This window comes from Heptranchias perlo, chromosome 7 (genome assembly GCF_035084215.1).
Source record: "Heptranchias perlo isolate sHepPer1 chromosome 7, sHepPer1.hap1, whole genome shotgun sequence".
Classification (NCBI taxonomy): Eukaryota; Metazoa; Chordata; class Chondrichthyes; order Hexanchiformes; family Hexanchidae; genus Heptranchias; species Heptranchias perlo.
Window position 1 is genome coordinate 3,851,235 of NC_090331.1, and position 20,503 is coordinate 3,871,737.

Below are 20,503 nucleotides of genomic sequence, written 5' to 3' on the forward strand. Positions count from 1 at the left end.
TACCATTTTAATAATATTTACTTTATTGAAAAGGACAGTCTATTAGGTACAAATATGTAACACAAGAGTACCCACAGCTGGTACATTTTATAAACATATCAGCAGATTATGAAGAGCTACTGGTATTTGTTCAAAACTGAGTCTTCCTCACCTACACTGTGTTTGTTGTCCATTTGTAGCTGGAACTGACTCTGATTGGTGATTGTTTTTTTAACATACTTCCTTTACTCCCCTCCTTTCCTAAAGGGGTTATTTCACCCTGGGGAAAAGTCGCACCGTCCTCCAACGGCCACTCTGAATATGTGAGTGTTGACAAACATTCGACTGTGGCAATCATGGACTTGGACACGTCACAGCTAAGTCCAAAGTTATTCTCGTCTGCCATCCATCTGTGCACTGTCCAGCAGGGTTCACTGGATGAAGGTCACAGAGCACGATGTCTGGCTACTGTTCTTCCCACCGATGGACACTGAGACTTTGATGTCACTGTGGCAGAGCAGGCTCCAACCAGCTCATACCTAAAATGGCAATCGGCATCCTATTTATGTCATATGTAATACCCAGTTTCCATATTAAAAGGGGCCAATCACCTGAATCAGGCAGGCGTTTTGGACACCCGGCAGTAGGCCCCTTTCAAAATGGCACCAGCCACATCGCTGATGTCAACAGGACAGTAAAGCTACTGACCCCAATTGAGGCTGTTACCCCATCCCTCTGTTAACACCAGGTGAAGGGAGTCAAAATTGACCCCCACTGCTCCTGCTTCATAAGCTGGGCTGCTTATGGAAACTGCAATTCATTGTAAACATGAATAAGAGAGTAGGGTACAAACTTGAATTGTAACTGTCACCCTGGCTAAAATCACCTAGACCAGTTAAGTTCAGAGGCTAAAGCTTCCTGTTTAAGTAGTTCAGTACACAGTAGGTGGTGTATTTACTGTCCGAGTTATTGGGGTAGCTGCATGATTGCTAATTGTAAGCAGAAATAAGACAAAGCAAACATTTAATCATTGTTTTTATACAATAGTAATATGCTGTTAATAGAAATACATTTTAAATAAGACTGGTAAGTTTAACAGTTTCAAACTGGCATGGTAATCATGTCAGCAAATAGTACAATGTTCTACAGTGACAGATTCTAAACCTGTAAATAGACGACAACACCCACAATGCATTGCAGAGCTACACTCCAACCATGAGAAACTAATATATTCGGTTGGCCTGTCATGACGGCCAGAGCAATGTACAGTCTTATTTAGATAAAATACATGTTGTAATTCAGATTGACTCCAAGGTAAGAAATGCTGAGACCTGATGGTGAATGCTATTTGTGAGGAGTGAGTAACATAGACTGAAGGACATTGGCCTGTTGAAAGGTTTTGATGGTAAAATAATAAATTCAGAGATGGCCCTGTTTGAGTGCTTTCCAGTAAAACTGGGTCAAGTTCCTCTCAAGAGAAAAGCCATGCAGAGGAGGAGCTCATTGTAAGAACACTGTTGCTGGAGGGTTTCAGTCTGAATAAATGAGACCACCCTGGAGAACTGGAGCACACGGGCAACCTGTCTGCAGCAAAATAAAGGTGGAGCAAGGTCAGTTCTGAGAGTGGTGTGAATGAAGAAATGGCCCACAGTTCCATAGTTGTGTCTAATTCAATTCTATTACATCACACATTACAGAATTGTGTCCAATTCTGGGCACCACACTTTAGGAAGGATGTCAAGGTGTTGGAGAGGGTGCAGAGGAGATTTACTGGAATGGTACCAGGGATGAGGGACTTCAGTTATGTGGAGAGACTGGAGAAGCTGGGATTGTTCTCCTTAGAACAGAGAAGGTTAAGTGGATTTAATAGAGATGTTCAAAATCATGAGGGTTTTTGATAAAGTAAATAAGGAGAAACTGTTTCCAGTGGCAGGAGGGTCGGTAACCAGAGGACACAGATTTAAGGTGATCGGCAAAAGAACCAGAGGGGAGATGAAGAGAAATTTTTTTATGCTGCGAGTTGTTCTGATCTGGAATGGACGACCTGAAAGGGCGGTGGAAGCAGATTCAATAGTAACTTTCAAAAGGAAATTGGATAAATACTTGAAGGGGAAAATTCTGCAAGGCTATGACGAAAGAGCAGGGGAGTGGGACTAATTGGATAGCTCTTTCAAAGAGCCGGCACAAGCACGATGGGCCGAATGGCCTCCTTCTGTACTGAATGATTCTATGATCCAGGTTAGAAATTGTGAAGCAAATGATCCTTGTGGATATTCTATGACTGAATAATATACGTATCAATTGGAAGCAGCAGAGTCTGTGCGTAGAGCGTCAGCAATCAGAACATTATGGAGCGGATAATCTAATGGAGACAGGCGAATCACTGGGTGCAGAGCCTCCATACTGAAAAAACTCAAGCCTTATTTTTGACCATCGTGCTTTGGATAACAGTGCTGTGTCGACACCTGAAACCCACACAGCACTGTTACTCAACGATTGACTTCTTAATTAGCTCAGTCCTTCCATTTTTAATTTTTTTTAATCTGGCATCTTACTGATTGGTTGAACTATCTCTATCACAAGCAAGCTATATTGTGGTTGAAGTAAGTCCAGATTCAGAGGAGGAGGATACAGATCTCCCGTACTGTGACTCTGCACTTTGTTGAATGATTCCTTTCATAGCCAAGAGTTTGACCAGGTTCCTCCTGAATTTCACCCCGATGAATGCGTATAAGATTGGGTTAATGCAGCTGTGCAGGAATCCCAAACTTTGGGTTGCAGTCAGAGCCCTGTCGTTATGAGTGCGCATGTCACAAGTCTCGTCAATATACTGCATCCTCATCAGCGTGTCGATGAACACAGTAATATTGTACGGCAGCCAACAAATGAGAAAAGCCAGCACTACTGCTATGATGACCTTCATGGCTTTCTGTTTCTGGAATCCCTTCGTTTGACACAGTTTCTGGATTGTCACGCTGTAGCAGAAGATCATGACAACCAGAGGGATGAGGAACCCAATAAAGTGTCGCAAAAACCTGGTGATTACTCTCCATGTTTCAGCCGATTCACTGACTAATATCTCATAACACATCGTTCTGTTATAACCAGCTGGGGTATATTCGCCATTGTACAGACTAGGTAAAGATAGAACAATGGCCAGCACCCAGACAGCAGCACAGACCAGCTTGATTAGAAATGGTCTCTTGTGCATGTGAGCCTGAGCAGAGTAGACAATGGCCAGATAGCGGTCGATACTGATACAAGTCAGCAACAGAATCCCACTGTAAAAGTTAACTTCCTGTAACATGCTGATAATCTTGCACATGACATCACCAAACACCCACCCAGATATGGCATCCACTGCCCAAAAGGGCAAGGTCACGGCAAAGAGGAGATCGGCTACTGCCAGATGAAGCAGGTAGATGTCTGTGGACGAGATTGTGCATCGATTGTAAAGTATGACAATCATTACGATCATGTTCCCTGTCACAGCGAGGAAACACACCAGGCTATAGACAGCAGCCAGTGCAGTGTTGATCCAATTGCCATTAATCACAAGGGTACAGGGAATCGTGTTGAAATCAAACAAAGGATAGTCCTCATCGGTGTAATTTTCTAACAGATCTTCAAAGTCAACAGAATCGAAGTTGAGGTTCTGGATAGCCATTTCTGAAAGATACAAAAAATAGATCAGGAAATGAGAATAAAGCCAAGCTATAAATGAAATAAAAACAGAAGATGCTGGAAATACTCAGCAAGTCAGGCAGCATCTGTGCAGAAAGAAACAGAGTTAAAGTTTCAACTCATTGCACCATCATCCCTTTTATTATTTAATTACTCCTGCCCTCCATCCTATCAGAGACCTTCCCTTTTGTTCCTTCCTCCTCTTCCCTTCCTTCCTCTCCCCTGCCCCCCTCCCCCCACCCCCCACCTCCTTCTCCTGGCTCTGTACTTGCTTAAAAACTGTTTAATCTTCAACTCCTTCCAGTCCTGAGGAAGGGTCATCGACCTGAAACATTAACCCTGTTTCTCTCTCCACAGATGCTGCCTCACCTGCTGAGTATTTCCAGCATTTTCTGTTTTTATTTCAGATTTCCAGCATTCACAGTATTTTGCTTTTGATCAAGCAATAAATGAATTGGTTCGGAAAAAAAGTACAGGGGATATATCATCGGGGACTGATGGCTTGCATCCTAGGCAAAGAGGAGATAGCACAAGCTCTGATTGCAATTTTTTAATCCCTCCTTAAAAATACAATTTGTGCTGTGGAGGTGGACAGTAGCCAATGTAACACCTCTCTTCAATAACAGAGAGAAGAGGTAAACTGGGGAAATATAAGAACATAAGAAATAGGAGCAGGAGTAGGCCAATCGGCCCCTCAAGCCTGCTCCGCCATTCAATAAGATCATGGCTGATCTGATCCTAACCTCAAATCTCAATTCATGTCCAATTTCCTGCCCGCTCCCCGTAACCCCGAATTCCCTTTACTTCCAGGAAACTGTCTATTTCTGTTTTAAATTTATTTAATGATGTAGCTTCCACAGCTTCCTGGGGCAGCAAATTCCACAGACCTACTACCCTCTGAGTGAAGAAGTTTCTCCTCATCTCAGTTTTCAAAGAGCAGCCCCTTATTCTAAGATTATATAGAACAAGTTAGTCTGATGGCAAACTCTTTGAATCCATAATTCAAAATACAGTTGGTGAGCATTTAGAAAGGAATGAGTTGATCAAGGATAAACAACATGGGCTTGTTAAAGGCAAGTCCTGTACGACAATAGAGGTTTTTGAAGGAGTGACTGATTGGATAGAAAAGGAAATTCAGTGTATAGAAATTTAGAGGAGTCTTATTGCAAAATTCAGACATATAAAATATAAGGAAATGTAGCACCAAGGATGGAAAGTTGGTTGATGGACAGAATACAAAGGTTAGGGTAAATATGTGTTTCTAGGATTGGAAAAAGATTGAAAGTGGTGTATCCCAGCGGTCAGTGCTGGCTGTACTTTTCTTCTCGGTTTATATAGATGATTTGGACTTGAATATAGGGAGCACGATATCAACGTCTGCTGACAACACAAAGTAGGGTTTTGGCAAATCCAAGAAAGGAATTAAAGGACTTCAGGAGACATAGAGTCATAGAAGTTACAACATGGAAACAGGCCCTTCGGCCCAACATGTCCATGTCGCCCAGTTTATACCACTAAGCTAGTCCCAAAAGCCTGCACTTGGCCCATATCCCTCTATACCCATCTTACCCATGCAACTGTCCAAATGCTTTTTAAAAGACAAAATTGTACCCGCCTCTACTACTGCCTCTGGCAGCTCGTTCCAGACACTCACCACCCTTTGAGTGAAAAAATTGCCCCTCTGGACCCTTTTGTATCTCTCCCCTCTCACCTTAAATCTATGTCCCCTCGTTATAGACTCCCCTACCTTTGGGAAAAGATTTTGACGATCTACCTTATCTACGCCCCTCATTATTTTATAGACTTCTATAAGATCACTCCTTAACCTCCTACTTTCCAGGGAAGAAAGTCCCAGTCTATCTAACCTCTCCCTATAAGTCAAACCATCAAGTCCCGGTAGCATCCTAGTAAATCTTTTCTGCACTCTTTCTAGTTTAATAATATCCTTTCTATAATAGGGTGACCAGAACTGTACACAGTATTCCAAGTGTGGCCTTACCAATGTCCTGTACAACTTCAACAAGACATCCCAACTCCTGTATTCAATGTTCTGACCAATGAAACCAAGCATGCCGAATGCCTTCTTCACCACCCTATCCACCTGTGACTCCACTTTCAAGGAGCTATGAACCTGTAATCCTAGATCTCTTTGTTCTATAACTCTCCCCAACACCCTACCATTAACGGAGTAGGTCCTGGCCCGATTCGATCTACCAAAATGCATCACCTCACATTTATCTAAATTAAACTCCATCTGCCATTCATCGGCCCACTGGCCCAATTTATCAAGATCCTGTTGCAAACCTAGATAACCTTCTTCACTGTCCACAATGCCACCAATCTTGGTGTCATCTGCAAACTTACTAATCATGCCTCCTAAATTCTCATCCAAATCATTAATATAAATAACAAATAACAGCGGACCCAGCACCGATCCCTGAGGCACACCGCTGGTCACAGGCCTCCAGTTTGAAACACAACCCTCGACAACCACCCTCTGTCTTCTGTCGTCAAGCCAATTTTGTATCCAATTGGCTACCTCACCTTGGATCCCGTGAGATTTAACCTTATGTAACAACCTACCATGCGGTACCTTGTCAAAGGCTTTGCTAAAGTCCATGTAGACCACGTCTACTGCACAGCCCTCATCTATCTATCTTGGTTACCCCTTCAAAAAACACAATCAAATTCGTGAGACATGATTTTCCTCTCACAAAACCATGCTGATTGTTCCTTATCAGTCCCTGCCTCTCCAAATGCCTGTAGATCCTGTCTCTCAGAATACCCTCCAACAACTTACCCACTACAGATGTCAGGCTCACCGGTCTGTAGTTCCCAGGCTTTTCCCTGCCGCCCTTCTTAAACAAAGTGACAACATTTGCTACCCAAATGTTCATGCATTGGCCGGGAATCGAACCCGGGTCTCCTACCCCTGAACCACCAACGCTGGCTTCCACAAACGTTGCATGTTTCTGCATAGGCCTGGAATTTCTTCAGAACTGCTCCCAATCCACCATCGTAACTTCACCGGACGTGCGATGGAAACCCTGTTACAAACGTCAATGGCGTTTCCTCTGCAATTCTGACAAAGTTACGGTGGCAGAGCGGGAGCAGCTCCGAGGGAATGCTGGGTCACAGACGAGTGCCAGAATGGGTGAATACATGGCAGATGGAGCTTAATGCAAAGAAGTGTGAGGGAATACATATTGGGACGGGAAGCAAGGAATGGGAGTGTACACTCAATGAAAAAACACTGACGAGTCTGGATGAACAGAGCTCAGGTTCAAATACATCATTCCCTGAAAGAGTGAGTGCAGGCAGATAAAGCCATGGAAAAAGGCCAGTAGCATTTTAGGTCTTAAAGTACGAGTGTAAAGTGATAATCAATTTGTTCAAGGCCATGGTTAGAGTACAGTGCGTAGTTTTGTGTGACCTGATATACAAAAACATCAAAGACATAGAAAGCATACAGTGTCGATTCACCAGGAGATGCCAAGCATAGGAAGATGACAGTTATGAGGAGAGACTTGAGATACTGGGACTATTTCCACAGGAGCAGAGAAGGTTGAGGAGATTTCATAAAGGTTTATAAAATTATGAAGGGTGTTGATGGAGTGAATAGGGAAAGACTGCTTCCTCACTTGGGGAAGTCAGTGATGAGGGGCCATCAATTTAAAATGATCACAAAGAGAGTGAGGAGAAAGGTTAGAAGAAATGTCTTTGTTGGAACGTGGAATGTTTTGCCACAGGAAGTGATTGAGGGAGAAACCATTGCATCTTTTAAAGGAAAACTGCATAAAATATTTGAAGCAAAGAAAGACGCAGGGCTATGGAGGAATCGGGTCAGTGGAACTAATTTTGGATTGCTCTAGCAAAGAGTGAGCACAGACAATTTGGCTCCTTCTATGCTTCAAACTTCTATGGATCAACGTAATGTCAGATCTGTACTGCATCTGCATTGAAAACCGAGGGAATATTTATCGTGGGTTTTGTCTGAAGCAGACAGTTTTTGTGATAACTACGTCTATACCCAGTGACAGCGAGGATTTCCCAATCCCCTCCTTCTGCCTCTCTTGCTCAGTTATGGTTCTGATGGTTTCAACTGCAATCCGGTGCCTCATCTTCCAGTCACAATTCTTCAAGTTTGACCCAGAGCAATGATTATTGGCAGCCTATTTGACTGTGGAAGGCATAACAGGCCTATTGTCACCCAATGACCACACACACTTACTCCCCACTGGATAGTGATCAGGAGTGGAATCCTGGCACATTATTTCTCCGACTAATCTAAGTCCACTTAGGTCAATTGTAGACTTGCAACTGCTGCCCCAGCTGCACAGACTGAGATTCAGACCTGCCACCACCTGGTCTGTATAAGAACATAAGAAATAGGAGCAGGAGTAGGCCATCCGGCCCCTCGAGCCTGCTCCGCCATCCAATCAGATCATGACTGATCTTCTACCCCAACGCCATTTTCTTCCACTATCCCCACATCCCTTAATGCCTTTAATATCTAGAAATCTATTGATCTCTGTTTTGAATGTACTCAATGACTGAGTCTCCACAACACTCTGGGGTAGAGAATTCCAAAGATTCACCACCCTCTGAGTGAAGAAATTTCTCCTCATCTCAGACCTAAATGGCCTAACACATATTCTGAGACAGTAACCCCTGGCACTAGACTCCCCAGCCAGGGGAAACATCCTCCCTGCATCGACCCTGTAAGAATCTTGTATGTTTCAATGAGATCACCTCTCATTCTTCTAAACTCTAGAGATTACAGGCCTTGTGTACTCAATCTCTTTTCATACGACAATCCTGCCATCCCAGGAATCAGTCTGGTGAACCTTCGTTGCACTCCCTTTATGGCAAGTATATCCTTTCTTAGGGAAGGAGACCAAAATTGTACACAATACTCCAGGTGCGGTCTCACCAAGGCCCTGTATAATTGCAGTAAGACATCTTTACTCCTGTACTCAAATCCTCTTGTAATAAAGGCCAACATACCATTTGCCTTCCTAGTTGCTTGCTGATCCTGCATGTTTGCTTTCAGTGACTCATGTACAAGGACACCCAGGTCCCTTTGAACATCAACATTTCTCAATCTCTCACCATTTAAAAAATACTCTGCACTTCTGTTTTTCCTACCAAAGTGGATAACTTCACATTTTTCCACATTATATTCCATCTGCCATGTTCTTGCCCATCACTTAGCCTGTCTATATCCCCTTGAAGCCTCTTTGCATCCTCCTCACAACTCACATTCCCACCTAGTTTTGTGTCATTAGCAACCTTGGAACTGTTACATTTGGTCCCCTCATCCAAATCATTGATATAGATTGTGAATAGCTGGAGCCCAAGCACCAGTACTCAGTGCTATCCCAAGTATTGCCTTTCTTCATGGGAGGGAGGGTGTTGTGGGGGATGAGTAAACTGTCTTTAAAGAAAGTAACTTAAAATCCAAGCCAATGGCAGCTAATCACTACCCGATCCACCGAATTTCAACCTTTGTGGTGTTCTGCACCTTTAATGAATTTAGGGAGCTCATTAACCTTTGGCATTTCATAAGCAGGGAAATTGGAGAAACATTTGGAATGGCGGGAATTTCACACACCCTGGGTTTAACTGGGGCAACAGTTGGGAGGGACTGATGAGATGGGACCATTGAACAGACAAGGTGGGGTGGGGGTGCTGGAGACCGTGGAACATGCAGGGAAACTCAAGGCCATGGAATAACCGGGGGAATCGAGACAGTGGAACACATAAGGGAATTGGGGTCATGGTCCGTAAAGGTAGAACAAAATCAAAGAGTCAGTAACTGGAGTATTGCAAGGTATAGGGTGCAAGTGAATGAGTCATCAGTCAATGAAAGAGATTGTTTATAGAATCATAGAATCGTTACAGCACGGAAGGAGGCCATTCGGCCCATCGAGCCCATTCCAGCTCTTTGTAAGAGTAACCCAGCTAGTCCCATTTCCCCCGCTGTTTCCCCGCAGCCTTGCAAATTTTTTCTCTTCAAATATTTATCCAATTCCTTATTGAAAACCACGATTGAATCTGCTTCCACCACCCTATCAGGCTTCGCATTCCAGATCGTAACTACTAGCTGCTTAAAAAAGTTTTTCCTCGTGTCGCCTTTGGTTCTTTTGCCAATCACCTTAAATCTGTAGCCACTGGTTCTCAACCCTTCCACCAATGGGAACAGTTTCTCTTTATGTACTTTATCTAAACTCGTCATGATTTTAAACAATTCTATCAAATCTCCTCTCAACCTTCTCTGCTCTGAGGAGAACAACCCCAGCTTCTCCAGTCTATCAACATAACTGAAGTCCCTCATCTCTGCACCCATTCTAGTAAATCTCTTCTGCACCCTCTCTAAGGCCTTCACATCCTTCCTAAAGTGCGGTGCCCAGAATTGGACACAATGGGCTCGATTTTAAATGTAAAAAATGGGTGGGTTGGGGGAGGGGAGCATTGAAAATTGCCATCATTTCAGACCCGCCTCCAACCCTGGGACGAGAGGCGGGCGGCCAACCCGCTCCCAGGAGGTGGGTCGGGCCTTAAAACCTATCAAGGAGGCTTCGGGCTCCCATTTTTCTGGACTTCCCGATTTCAACCCCGGGGGCCGGGATTCCATGTGAACGGAGGCGAGGAGGCCCGAGACTGCAGGTGAGAGCCTAGAAAGGCACAGCTTGTGGGCCCAGAGGAGCAGGAGTGCATTCCCCAGGCCCAACAAGCCTAACTGCACCGATTCCCCCCCGCCCCCGCCCCCCCCCCCCCCCCCCCCCGGCCGATCGCGGATCCCGACCCTGACCCGCCACCCTTGATCCTCCCCCTCTGACCCAGATCCTCCAATCCCAACCCCAATCATCTGACCCCAACCCGATCCTCCGATGCCCGACCCTCCCCCTCAATGATCGTGGACCCCCACAATGACCCCCAATCCTGAGCCACCTTGACTGACCCCATGACTCGTGACCACCGTGCCCCCCTATGCCCACCTGTGCTCCTTGCCCACCTATGCCCCTTGCCCACCGTGCCCCTTTTCCACCCATTCTCCTTGCCAACCTATGCTCCTTGCCCACTTATGCTGCTTGCCCACCATGCCCCCGTGCCTACCCATGCCCCAGTGCCCACTCATGTCCCCCGTCCCCCCCATCCATGCAAACATCGACTTACCTGCAGACATCCTCTCCCTGGCTCGTCTCCATACTAATGCGATTCTCGACCTCAACTTGATCCCCCACCCCCTTCCCGGTTCCTTTTGAAAATTGAGTCCAATACTCGAGTTGTGTTTCATAAAGGTTCAACATTACTTCCTTGCTTTTGTACTCACTGCCACTATTTATAAAGCCCAGGATCCCATCTTCCTTTTTAACCACTTTCTTAACCTGTCCTGCCAAAGATTTGTGCACATACACCCCAGGTCTCTCTGTTCCTGCATCCCGTTTAGGATTGTACCATTTAGTTTATTTTGCCTCTCCTCCTTCTTCCTGCCAAGTTGTATCACTTCACACTTCTCTGCGTTAAATTTCATCTGGCATGTGTCTGCCCATTCCACCAGCCTGTCTATCTCCTCTTGAAGTCTATCACTATCCTCCTCACTGTTCACTACACTTCCAAGCTTAGTGTCATCTGCAAATTTTAAATTGTGCCTTTTACACCCAAGTCCAAGTCATTAATATATGTCAAAAAAGCAGTGGTCCCAGCACCGACCCCTGGGGAACACCACTGTACACCTCCCTCCAGTCCGCAAAACAACCGTTCACCACGACTCTCTGTCACTTAGCCAATTTCGTATCCATGCTGCCACTGCCCCTTTAATTCCACGGGCTTCAATTTTGCTGACGAGCCTATAAGCAGCACTTTATCAAACGCCTTTTGAAAGTCCATGTACACAACATCAACTGCATTGCTCTCATCTACCCTCTCTGTTACCTCATCAAAAAACTCAATCAACATAATTAAACACGATTTGCCTTCAACAAATCTGTGTTGCCTTTCCTTAATTGATTCACACTTGAAAAGTGACTATTAATTTTGTTCCAGATTATCAATTCTAAAAGTTTCCCCAACATCAAGGTTAAACTGACTGACCTGTAGTTGCTGGGTTTATCCTTATGCCCTTTTTTTGAACAAGGGTTTAACTTTTGCAATTCTCCGGTCCTCTGGCATCACCCCAGTATCTTTATTTATTATTCATTCATGGGATGTGCACGTCACTGGCGAGGCCGGCATTTATTGCCCATTGCTAATTGCCCTTGAGAAGGTGGTGGTGAGCCGCCTTCTTGACTGGCTGCAGTCCGTGTGGTGAAGGTTCTCCCACAGTGCTGTTAGGAAGGGAGTTCCAGGATTTTGACCCAGCGACGATGAAGGAACGGCGATATATACTTAGCCGGGATGGTGTGTGACTTGGAGTTGCTGCAGTGCATCCTGTGGATGGTACACACTGCAGCCACAGTGCGCCGGTGGTGAAGGGAGTGAATGTTTAGGGTGGTGGATGGGGTGCCAATCAAGCGGGCTGCTTTGTCCTGGATGGTGTCGAGCTTCTTGAGTGTTGTTGGAGCTGCACTCATCCAGGCAAGTGGAGAGTATTCCATCACATGCCTGACTTGTGCCTTGTAGATGGTGGAAAGGCTTTTGGGAGTCAGGAGGTGAATCACTCGCCGCAGAATACCCAGCCTCTGACCTGCTCTCGTAGCCACAGTATTTATATGGCTGGTCCAGTTAAGTTTCTGGTCAATGGTGACCCCCAGGATGTTGATGGTGGGGGATTCGGCGATGGTAATGCCGTTGAATATCAAGGGGAGGTTGTTAGACTCTCTCTTGTTGGAGATGGTCATTGCCTGGCATTTGTCTGGCGCGAATGTTACTTGCCACTTATGAGCCCAAGCCTGGATGTTGTCCAGGTCTTGCTGCATGCAGGCTCGGACTGCTTCATTATCTGAGGGGTTGCGAATGGAACTGAACACTGTGCAATCATCAGCGAACATCCCCATTTCTGACCTTGTGATGGAGGGAAGGTCATTGATGAAGCAGCTGAAGATGGTTGTGCCTAGGACACTGCCCTGAGGAACTCATGCAGCAATATCCTGGGGCTGAGATGCTTGGCCTCCAACAACCACTACCATCTTCCTTTTTGTTAGGTATGACTCCAGCCACTGGAGAGTTTTCCTCCTGATTCCCATTGACTTCAATTTTACCAGGGCTCCTTGGTGCCACACTCGGTCAAATGCTGCCTTGATGTCAAGGACAGTCACTCTCACCTCACCTCTGGAATTCAGCTTTTTTGTCCATGTTTGGACCAAGGCTGTAATGAGGTCTGGAGCCGAGTGGTCCTGGCGGAACCCAAACTGAGCATCGGTGAGCAGGTTATTGGTGAGTAAGTGCCGCTTGATAGCACTGTCGACGACACATTCCATCACTTTGCTGATGATTGAGAGTAGACTGATGGGGCGGTAATTGGCTGGATTGGATTTTTCCTGCTTTTTGTGGACAGGACATACCTGGGCAATTTTCCACATTCCACAAAAAAAATTAGTGTCAGTAATGGTGGCCATGAAACTACCGGATTGTCATAAAAACCCATCTGGTTCACTAATGTCCTTTAGGGAAGGAAACCTGCCGTCCTTACCTGGTCTGGCCTATATGTGACTCCAGACCCACAGCAATGTGGTTGATTCTTAATCGCCCTCTGAAATGGCCTAGCAAGCCACTCAGTTGTAAAATCTCGCTACAGAAAATCACAATAAGAAAAAAACCGGACGCACCACCCGGCATCGGACCTCTGGGCACCGGACACGACAAAAACAAACCAAGCCCAGTCGACCCCGCAAAGTCCTCCTCACTAACATCTGGGGACTTGTGCCAAAATTGGGAGAGCTGTCCCACAGACTAGTCAAGCAACAGCCTGACATAGCCGGCAGGACAGACCTACCAGAGGTGGCGGTACAGTGATATACAGTCAGGAGGGAGTGGTCCTGGGAGTCCTCAACATTGACTCTGGACCCCATGAAATCTCATGGCATCAGGTCAAACATGGGCACGGAAACCTCCTGCTGATTACCACCATACTGCCCTCCCTCAGCTGATGAATCAGCCCTCCTCCATGTTGAACACCACTTGGATGAAGCCCTGAGGGTAGCAAGGGCACAGAATGTACTCTGGGTGGGAGACTTCAATGTCCATCACCAAGAGTGGCTCGGTAGCACCACTACTGACCGAGCTGGCCGAGTCCTGAAGGAAATAGCTGCCAGACTGGGCCTGCGGCAGGTGGTGAGCGAACCAACACGAGGGAAAAACTTACTTGACCTCGTCCTCACCAATCTACCTGTTGCAGATGCATCTGTCCATGACAGTATTGGTAGGAGTGACCACCGCACAGTCCTTGTGGAGATGAAGTCCCGTCTTCGCACTGAGGACACCATCCAATGTGTTGTGTGGCACTACCACCGTGATAAATGGGATAGAATCAGAACAGATCTAGCAGCTCAAAACTGGGCATCCATGAGGCGCTGTGGGCCATCGGCAGCAGCAGAATTGTATTCCAGCACAATCTGTAACCTCATGGCCTGGCATATTCCTCACTCTACCATTACCAACAAGCCAGGGGATCAATTCTGGTTCAATGAGGAGTGTCGAAGAGCATGCCAGGAGCAGCACCAGGCGTACCTAAAAATGAGGTGCCAACCTGGCGAAGCTACAACTCAGGACTACATGCATGCTAAACAGTGGAAGCAACATGCTATAGACAGAGCTAAGCGATTCCACAACCAACGGATCAGATCAAAGCTCTGTAGTCCTGCCACATCCAGTCGTGAATGGTGGTGGACAATTAAACAACTAACGGGAGGAGGCAGTTCCGTGAACATTCCCATCCTCAATGATGGCAGAGTCCAGCACATGAGTGCAAAAGAAGTGTTTGCAACCATCTTCAGCCAGAAGTGCCGAGTGGATGATCCATCTCGGCCTCTGCTCGATATTCCCACCATCACAGAAGCCAGTCTTCAGTCAATTTGATTCACTCCACGTGATATCAAGAAACAGCTGAGTGCACTGAATATAACAAAGGCTATGGGCCCCGACAACATCCCGGCTGGTATCATTTGAAGATTATGGCCAGCACCTCTGCAATTTCCACCGTTAATTCCCTCAGTAACCTAGGGTGCATCCCATCTGGACTGGGTGACTTATCTACTTTAAGCATGACCAGCCTTTCTAGTACCTCCTCTTTATCAATTTTCATCCCATCTAGTATCTCAACTACCTTCCCTTTCACTGTGACTCTGGCAGCATCTTCTTCCTTGGTAAAGACAGATGCAAAATACTCATTTAGTGCCTCAGCCATGCCCTCTGTTGCCATGCGTAGATCTCCTTTTTGGCCCCTAATCGGTCCCACCCCTCCTCTTACCGTTCACTATTTATATGCCTATGGAAGACTTTTGGATTCCCTTTTATGTTAACCGCCAATCTATTCTCATACTCCCTCTTTGCCCCTCTTACTTCCTTTTTCACTTCTTCTCTGAACTTTCTATATTCAGCCTGGTTCTCACTGGTATTATCAACCTGACATCTGTCATATGCTCCCTTTTTCTGCTTTATCTTACTCTCTATCTCTTTCGTCATCCAGGGAGCTCTGGCTTTAGTTTCCCTACCTTTCCCCCTCGTGGGAATGTGCCTAGACTGTACCCGAACCATCTCCTCTTTAAAGGCCGCCCATTGTTCAATTACAGTTTTACCTGCCAATCTTTGATTCCAATTTACCCGGGACAGATCGATTCTCAACCCACTGAAATTGGCCCTCCTCCAATTAAGTATTTTTACTCTAGATTGCTCCTTGTCCTTTTCCATAACTAATCTAAATCTTATGATACTATGATCACTGTTCCCTAAATATCCCCCCACTGACACTTGCTCCACTTGACCCACCTCATTTCTAATTGATGAGAACATTTAGGCCCAGAATTTCGTCAATGTGATTTACACTACTGTTGCAGCTTTAAGGAAGATACACTGAAGTTTCCTGGGTATGCTCATTTACATCTATTGGTACACGCATTGGTGTAAAACGAGTGTAAAATGAGTGTAGGCAGCTGAGCCACCAGGAAATTTCTGTGCAGTTTTTTGAAAGTGTGATTCAGCTGCACTCTTGAGCAGCACCCTGGGGCAGGTAAGACACAAACACTGCTTACCTCTGAAATGACTTCAGTGCATGTCTCACCAATATCTTGATTATTTTTTGGCAGCATTATGATCAGTCAAATGCCATGTGTGCCCAGAGGGCAGCAGGGGAAGGCTACAGCCAAATGAAAGTTGCAGAACTTCTCTGGTGAAGAACTCCAAGCTCTCCTGGGGGAGAGTGAAGACTCCTGGGTTTACAATCCACCAAGCCAGCCAGGTATGTCAGTCATACTGGCTGGAGGATGGTGGCCCAGGCACTGACTACTAACTCCTTCACTACCAGGACTGCAGAACAGTGCCAAAAGAAGTTCAAAGACTTGACCAGAGCTGGCAAGGTAACACACTCACCATGCTCTCCCTTTCATCATTTCCCACGCTGGACACCAGCACGCTCTTCATTCTCTTAGAGCAACAACTAAATGTATTTTTGAATACTATATTGTCTATATGTCAAGAATCGATGTGGGGGATGGGATACGGAGTGGAGCTACAATAGGGGGTGGTGTGCAGCCAAATATAGAGAAAAAAACAAGTCAGCTTGGAAGACAGGGCAAATATGTGAGGGCAAGGCTGGATGGCATCTATTTTAATGCAAGGAGTCTTGCGAATAAGGTGGATGAACTGAAGGTGTTGATAAACACATGGGAGTATGATATTGTTGCTGTCACAGAGACATGGTTGAGGGAGGGGCAAGACTGGCAGCTCAATATTCCGGGGTACAGAATCTTCAGGCGAGACAGAGGGGGAGGTATAAGAGGAGGGGGGGTCGCAATATTAATTAAAGAATCAATTACTGCCATAAGGAGGGATTATATATTAGCAGGTTCCTCTAATGAGACCATATGGGTGGAGCTTAAAAACAAAAAGGGGGCAAGCACTTTGATGGGAGTGTACTATAGGCCCCCAAACAGTCAGGGGGAGATAGAGGAACAGATATGTAGGCAAATCTCAGAAAATTGTGCAAATAATAGGGTAATAATAGTGGGGGATTTCAACTTCCCCAATATTAACTGGGATACTCAGAGTGTAAAAGGCTTAGAGGGTACAAAATTCTTAACGTGCATCCAGGAGAGCTTTTTGAGCCAGCATGTAGAAAGTCCTACAAGAGAGGGGGCGGTACTGGACCTAATTCTAGGGAATGTGGCCGGCCAAGTGGAAGAAGTGCTAGTAGGTGAGCACTTTGGTGACAGTGACCATAATTCGGTGAGATTTAAGGTGGTCATGGAACAGGACAGGGAGGGGCCGGAAATAAAGGTTCTAAATTGGGGGAAGGCCGATTTTAATAGGATAAGGCAGGATCTGGCCAAAATGGACTGGGATCAGCTGCTTGTAGGAAAATCTGCATCGGAGCAATGGGAGTCTTTCAGAAGGGAGATTGAGACCATACAATGGCAACATGTTCCCGTAAAGGTCAAGGGTGGTTCCAAGAACTCCAGGGAACCTTGGATGTCAGGGGATATACGAGAATGGATTAGGAAAAAAAGGAGGGCTTTTGGCAGATACAAAAGGCTAAAGACGGAGGAAGCCCTAGAGGAGTACAAAAAGTGCAGGGGGATACTTAAAAAAGAAATTAGGAGATCAAGGAGGGGCCATGAAATAACACTGGCGAGCAAAATAAAGGAAAATCCTAAGATGTTTTATAAGTATATTAAGGGTAAGAGGATGACTAGGGAAAAAATAGGGCCCATTAGGGACAAAAATGGCAATCTGTGTGTGGAGCCGGCAGATGTAGGAGGGGTTCTAAATGATTTTTTTGCATCTGTTTTCACTATGGAGAAGGACGATGTAGACATAGAAATACGGCAGGGGGACTGTGATATACTCGAACATATTAACATCGAGCGGGAGGAGGTATTGGCGGTTTTAGCAGGCCTAAAAATGGATAAATCCCCAGGCCCGGACGAAATGTATCCCAGGCTACTGTGTGAGGCAAAGGAGGAGATTGCAGGGGCTCTAACACATATATTCAGAACCTCTCTGGCCACAGGTGATGTGCCAGAGGACTGGAGAACCGCTAATGTAGTACCATTATTCAAGAAGGGGAGTAGGGAAAAACCGGGGAACTACAGGCCAGTGAACCTAACATCAGTGGTAGGAAAATTATTGGAAAAAATTCTGAAGGACAAAATTAGTCTCCACTTGGAGAAGCAAGGATTAATCAGGGATAGTCAACATGGCTTTGTCAAGGGAAGATCATGTCTGACTAATTTGATTGAATTTTTTGAGGGGGTGACTAGGCGTGTGGATGAGGGTAACGCAGTGGATGTGGTATACATGGATTTCAGTAAGGCCTTCGATAAAGTCCCGCACAGGAGACTGGTCAAGAAGGTACGAGCCCATGGAGTCCAGGGTGCCTTGGCACTTTGGATACAAAACTGGCTTAGTGGCAGAAGGCAGAGGGTGATGGTCGAAGGTTGTTTTTGTGACTGGAAGCCTGTGGCCAGTGGGGTACCACAGGGATCGGTGCTGGGTCCCTTGCTGTTTGTGGTCTACATTAACGACTTGGATATGAATGTAAAAGGTATGATCAGTAAGTTCGCTGATGATACAAAAATTGGTAGGGTGGTAAATAGCGAGGAGGATAGCCTCAGTCTGCAGGACGATATAGATGGGTTGGTCAGATGGGCGGAACAGTGGCAAATGGAATTTAACCCGGAAAAGTGCGAGGTGATGCACTTTGGAGGGACTAACAAGGCAAGAGAATACACAATGAATGGGAGGACCCTAGGCAAGACAGAGGGTCAGAGGGATCTTGGTGTGCAAGTTCACAGATCCCTGAAGGCGGCGGAACAGGTAGATAAGGTGGTAAAGAAGGCATATGGGATACTTGCCTTTATTAGCCGAGGCATAGAATATAAGAGCAAGGAGGTTATGATGGAGCTGTATAAAACACTGGTTAGGCCACAGCTGGAGTACTGTGTGCAGTTCTGGTCGCCACACTACAGGAAGGATGTGATCGCTTTGGAGAGGGTGCAGAGGAGATTCACCAGGATGTTACCAGGGCTGGAGCGCTTCAGCTATGATGAGAGACTGGGAAGATTGGGTTTGTTTTCCTTGGAGCAGAGGAGGCTGAGGGGGGACATGATTGAGGTGTACAAAATTATGAGGGGCACAGATAGGATGGATACTAAGGAGCTTTTTCCCTTCGTTGAGGGTTCTATAACAAGGGGGCATAGATTCAAGGTAAAAGGCGGGAGGTTTAGAGGGGATTTGAGAAAGAACTTTTTCACCCAGAGGGTGGTTGGAGTCTGGACCCTGAAAGGGTTGTGGAGGCAGGAACCCTCACAACATTCAAGAAGCATTTGGATGAGCACTTGAAATGCCATAGCATACAAGGCTACGGACCAAATGCTGGAATATGGGATTAGAGTAGACAGGGCTTGATGGCCGGCGCGGACACGATGGGCCGAAGGGCCTCTATCCGTGCTGTGTAACTCTATGACTCTATGACTCTAATGAGTTCTTGCACATAGAGCCAAGCAGTTACAATTTATTAAAAGTTAAATGTTACATACTCACGGCCAAAACTGAGATCACAAAGAATGCTTTGCCGCAGAAGATGCACACATTACAACTCAACCTTCCAGATGTCTCCCTCCTTCATCTCCCCATCTCACACTAACATTTTTTATATCCTTCTAATTACTATTATTTCACATGATCTTGATGAACTTTACCCCAGTTTTCACCTCCCATTATCGAGAAGTTCCTGGAGTTCGAAACATGTATCTCTATCTGACATCCATGTTCCCAAGACCAACAGACTGGTGTTAGTTACAGATAACTTATGCTCTAAATGTAAACAATTTGTGGCCTCACCCAGAAAGCACACAGTTTATGACCTCTGACTAGACATGCACTGTACTGTATTCTCAGCTATATTTGCAGTCTTTTAATTCTAATGTTTTACCTGCAGTACTAACATAAACTGGAAGCAAATATAAATGATTATTTTGTGTAAAATGACTTCTCTTACTATTTCTCAATCTTAATCTCTAACGTAACCCTTCTGGTTAAGGGTAGCTCTACTCAGCATCTTGCACTATGACTGTCCAGCTCCCCTCACAGCAATTGCTTGCACACACAATTCTAAAATCTGGTCAACAGCACTTCTGACTCCTCTTCCTGCACCCACAGCTCCTCTCACACACAACAACTATCTTGCACAACTTCAAAACGCCTTCCTCCACTGTCACACTCTCACACCCCCACATCCCTCACTTCACCTCTCCCATGCTATAGACCACCAAATAGTGGGAAGGATAGAGAGGAGCAAATCTTACAAGCAAATTTCAGAAAGATGTAAAAAGAATAGAGTAGCGATAATGGGAGACTTCAATTATCCTCATATAGGCTGAGGAAAAAACAATGTAACGGGCAAGGAGGGGGAGGAATTCCTGAAATATGTACAGGAGAACCTTCTTGATCAGTATGTTTCCAGCTGAACAAGGAAGGAAGCAGTGCAGGATCTGGTTCTGGGGAATGAAATGGGGCAGGTGGAGCATGTTTCAGTGGGAGAGCATTTGGGAAACAGTGATCACAATATCATTAGGTTTAGAGTAGTTATGGAAAGGGACAAGGAACAATCAAAGTTGAAGATACTTAACTGGAAGAGGGTTAATTTCAGTGAGTTGAGGAAGGATCTGGCCCAGGTGGATTG

General features: G+C 45.6%; 1 protein-coding gene across 1 annotated transcript; it reads right to left on the reverse strand.

Moving 5' to 3' along the window:
• On the reverse strand, positions 1 to 19,448 carry LOC137323461 (C-X-C chemokine receptor type 2-like). Its single transcript, XM_067986953.1, has 2 exons — positions 19,363 to 19,448; positions 1 to 3,648 (listed from the first exon to the last, which is right to left on the reverse strand). The coding sequence occupies exon 2, from the start codon at positions 3,644 to 3,646 to the stop codon at positions 2,567 to 2,569; it is 1,080 nt and encodes a 359-aa protein (XP_067843054.1). The 5' UTR covers positions 3,647 to 3,648; positions 19,363 to 19,448; the 3' UTR covers positions 1 to 2,566.
• Between the last annotated feature and the right edge of the window lie 1,055 nt (positions 19,449 to 20,503).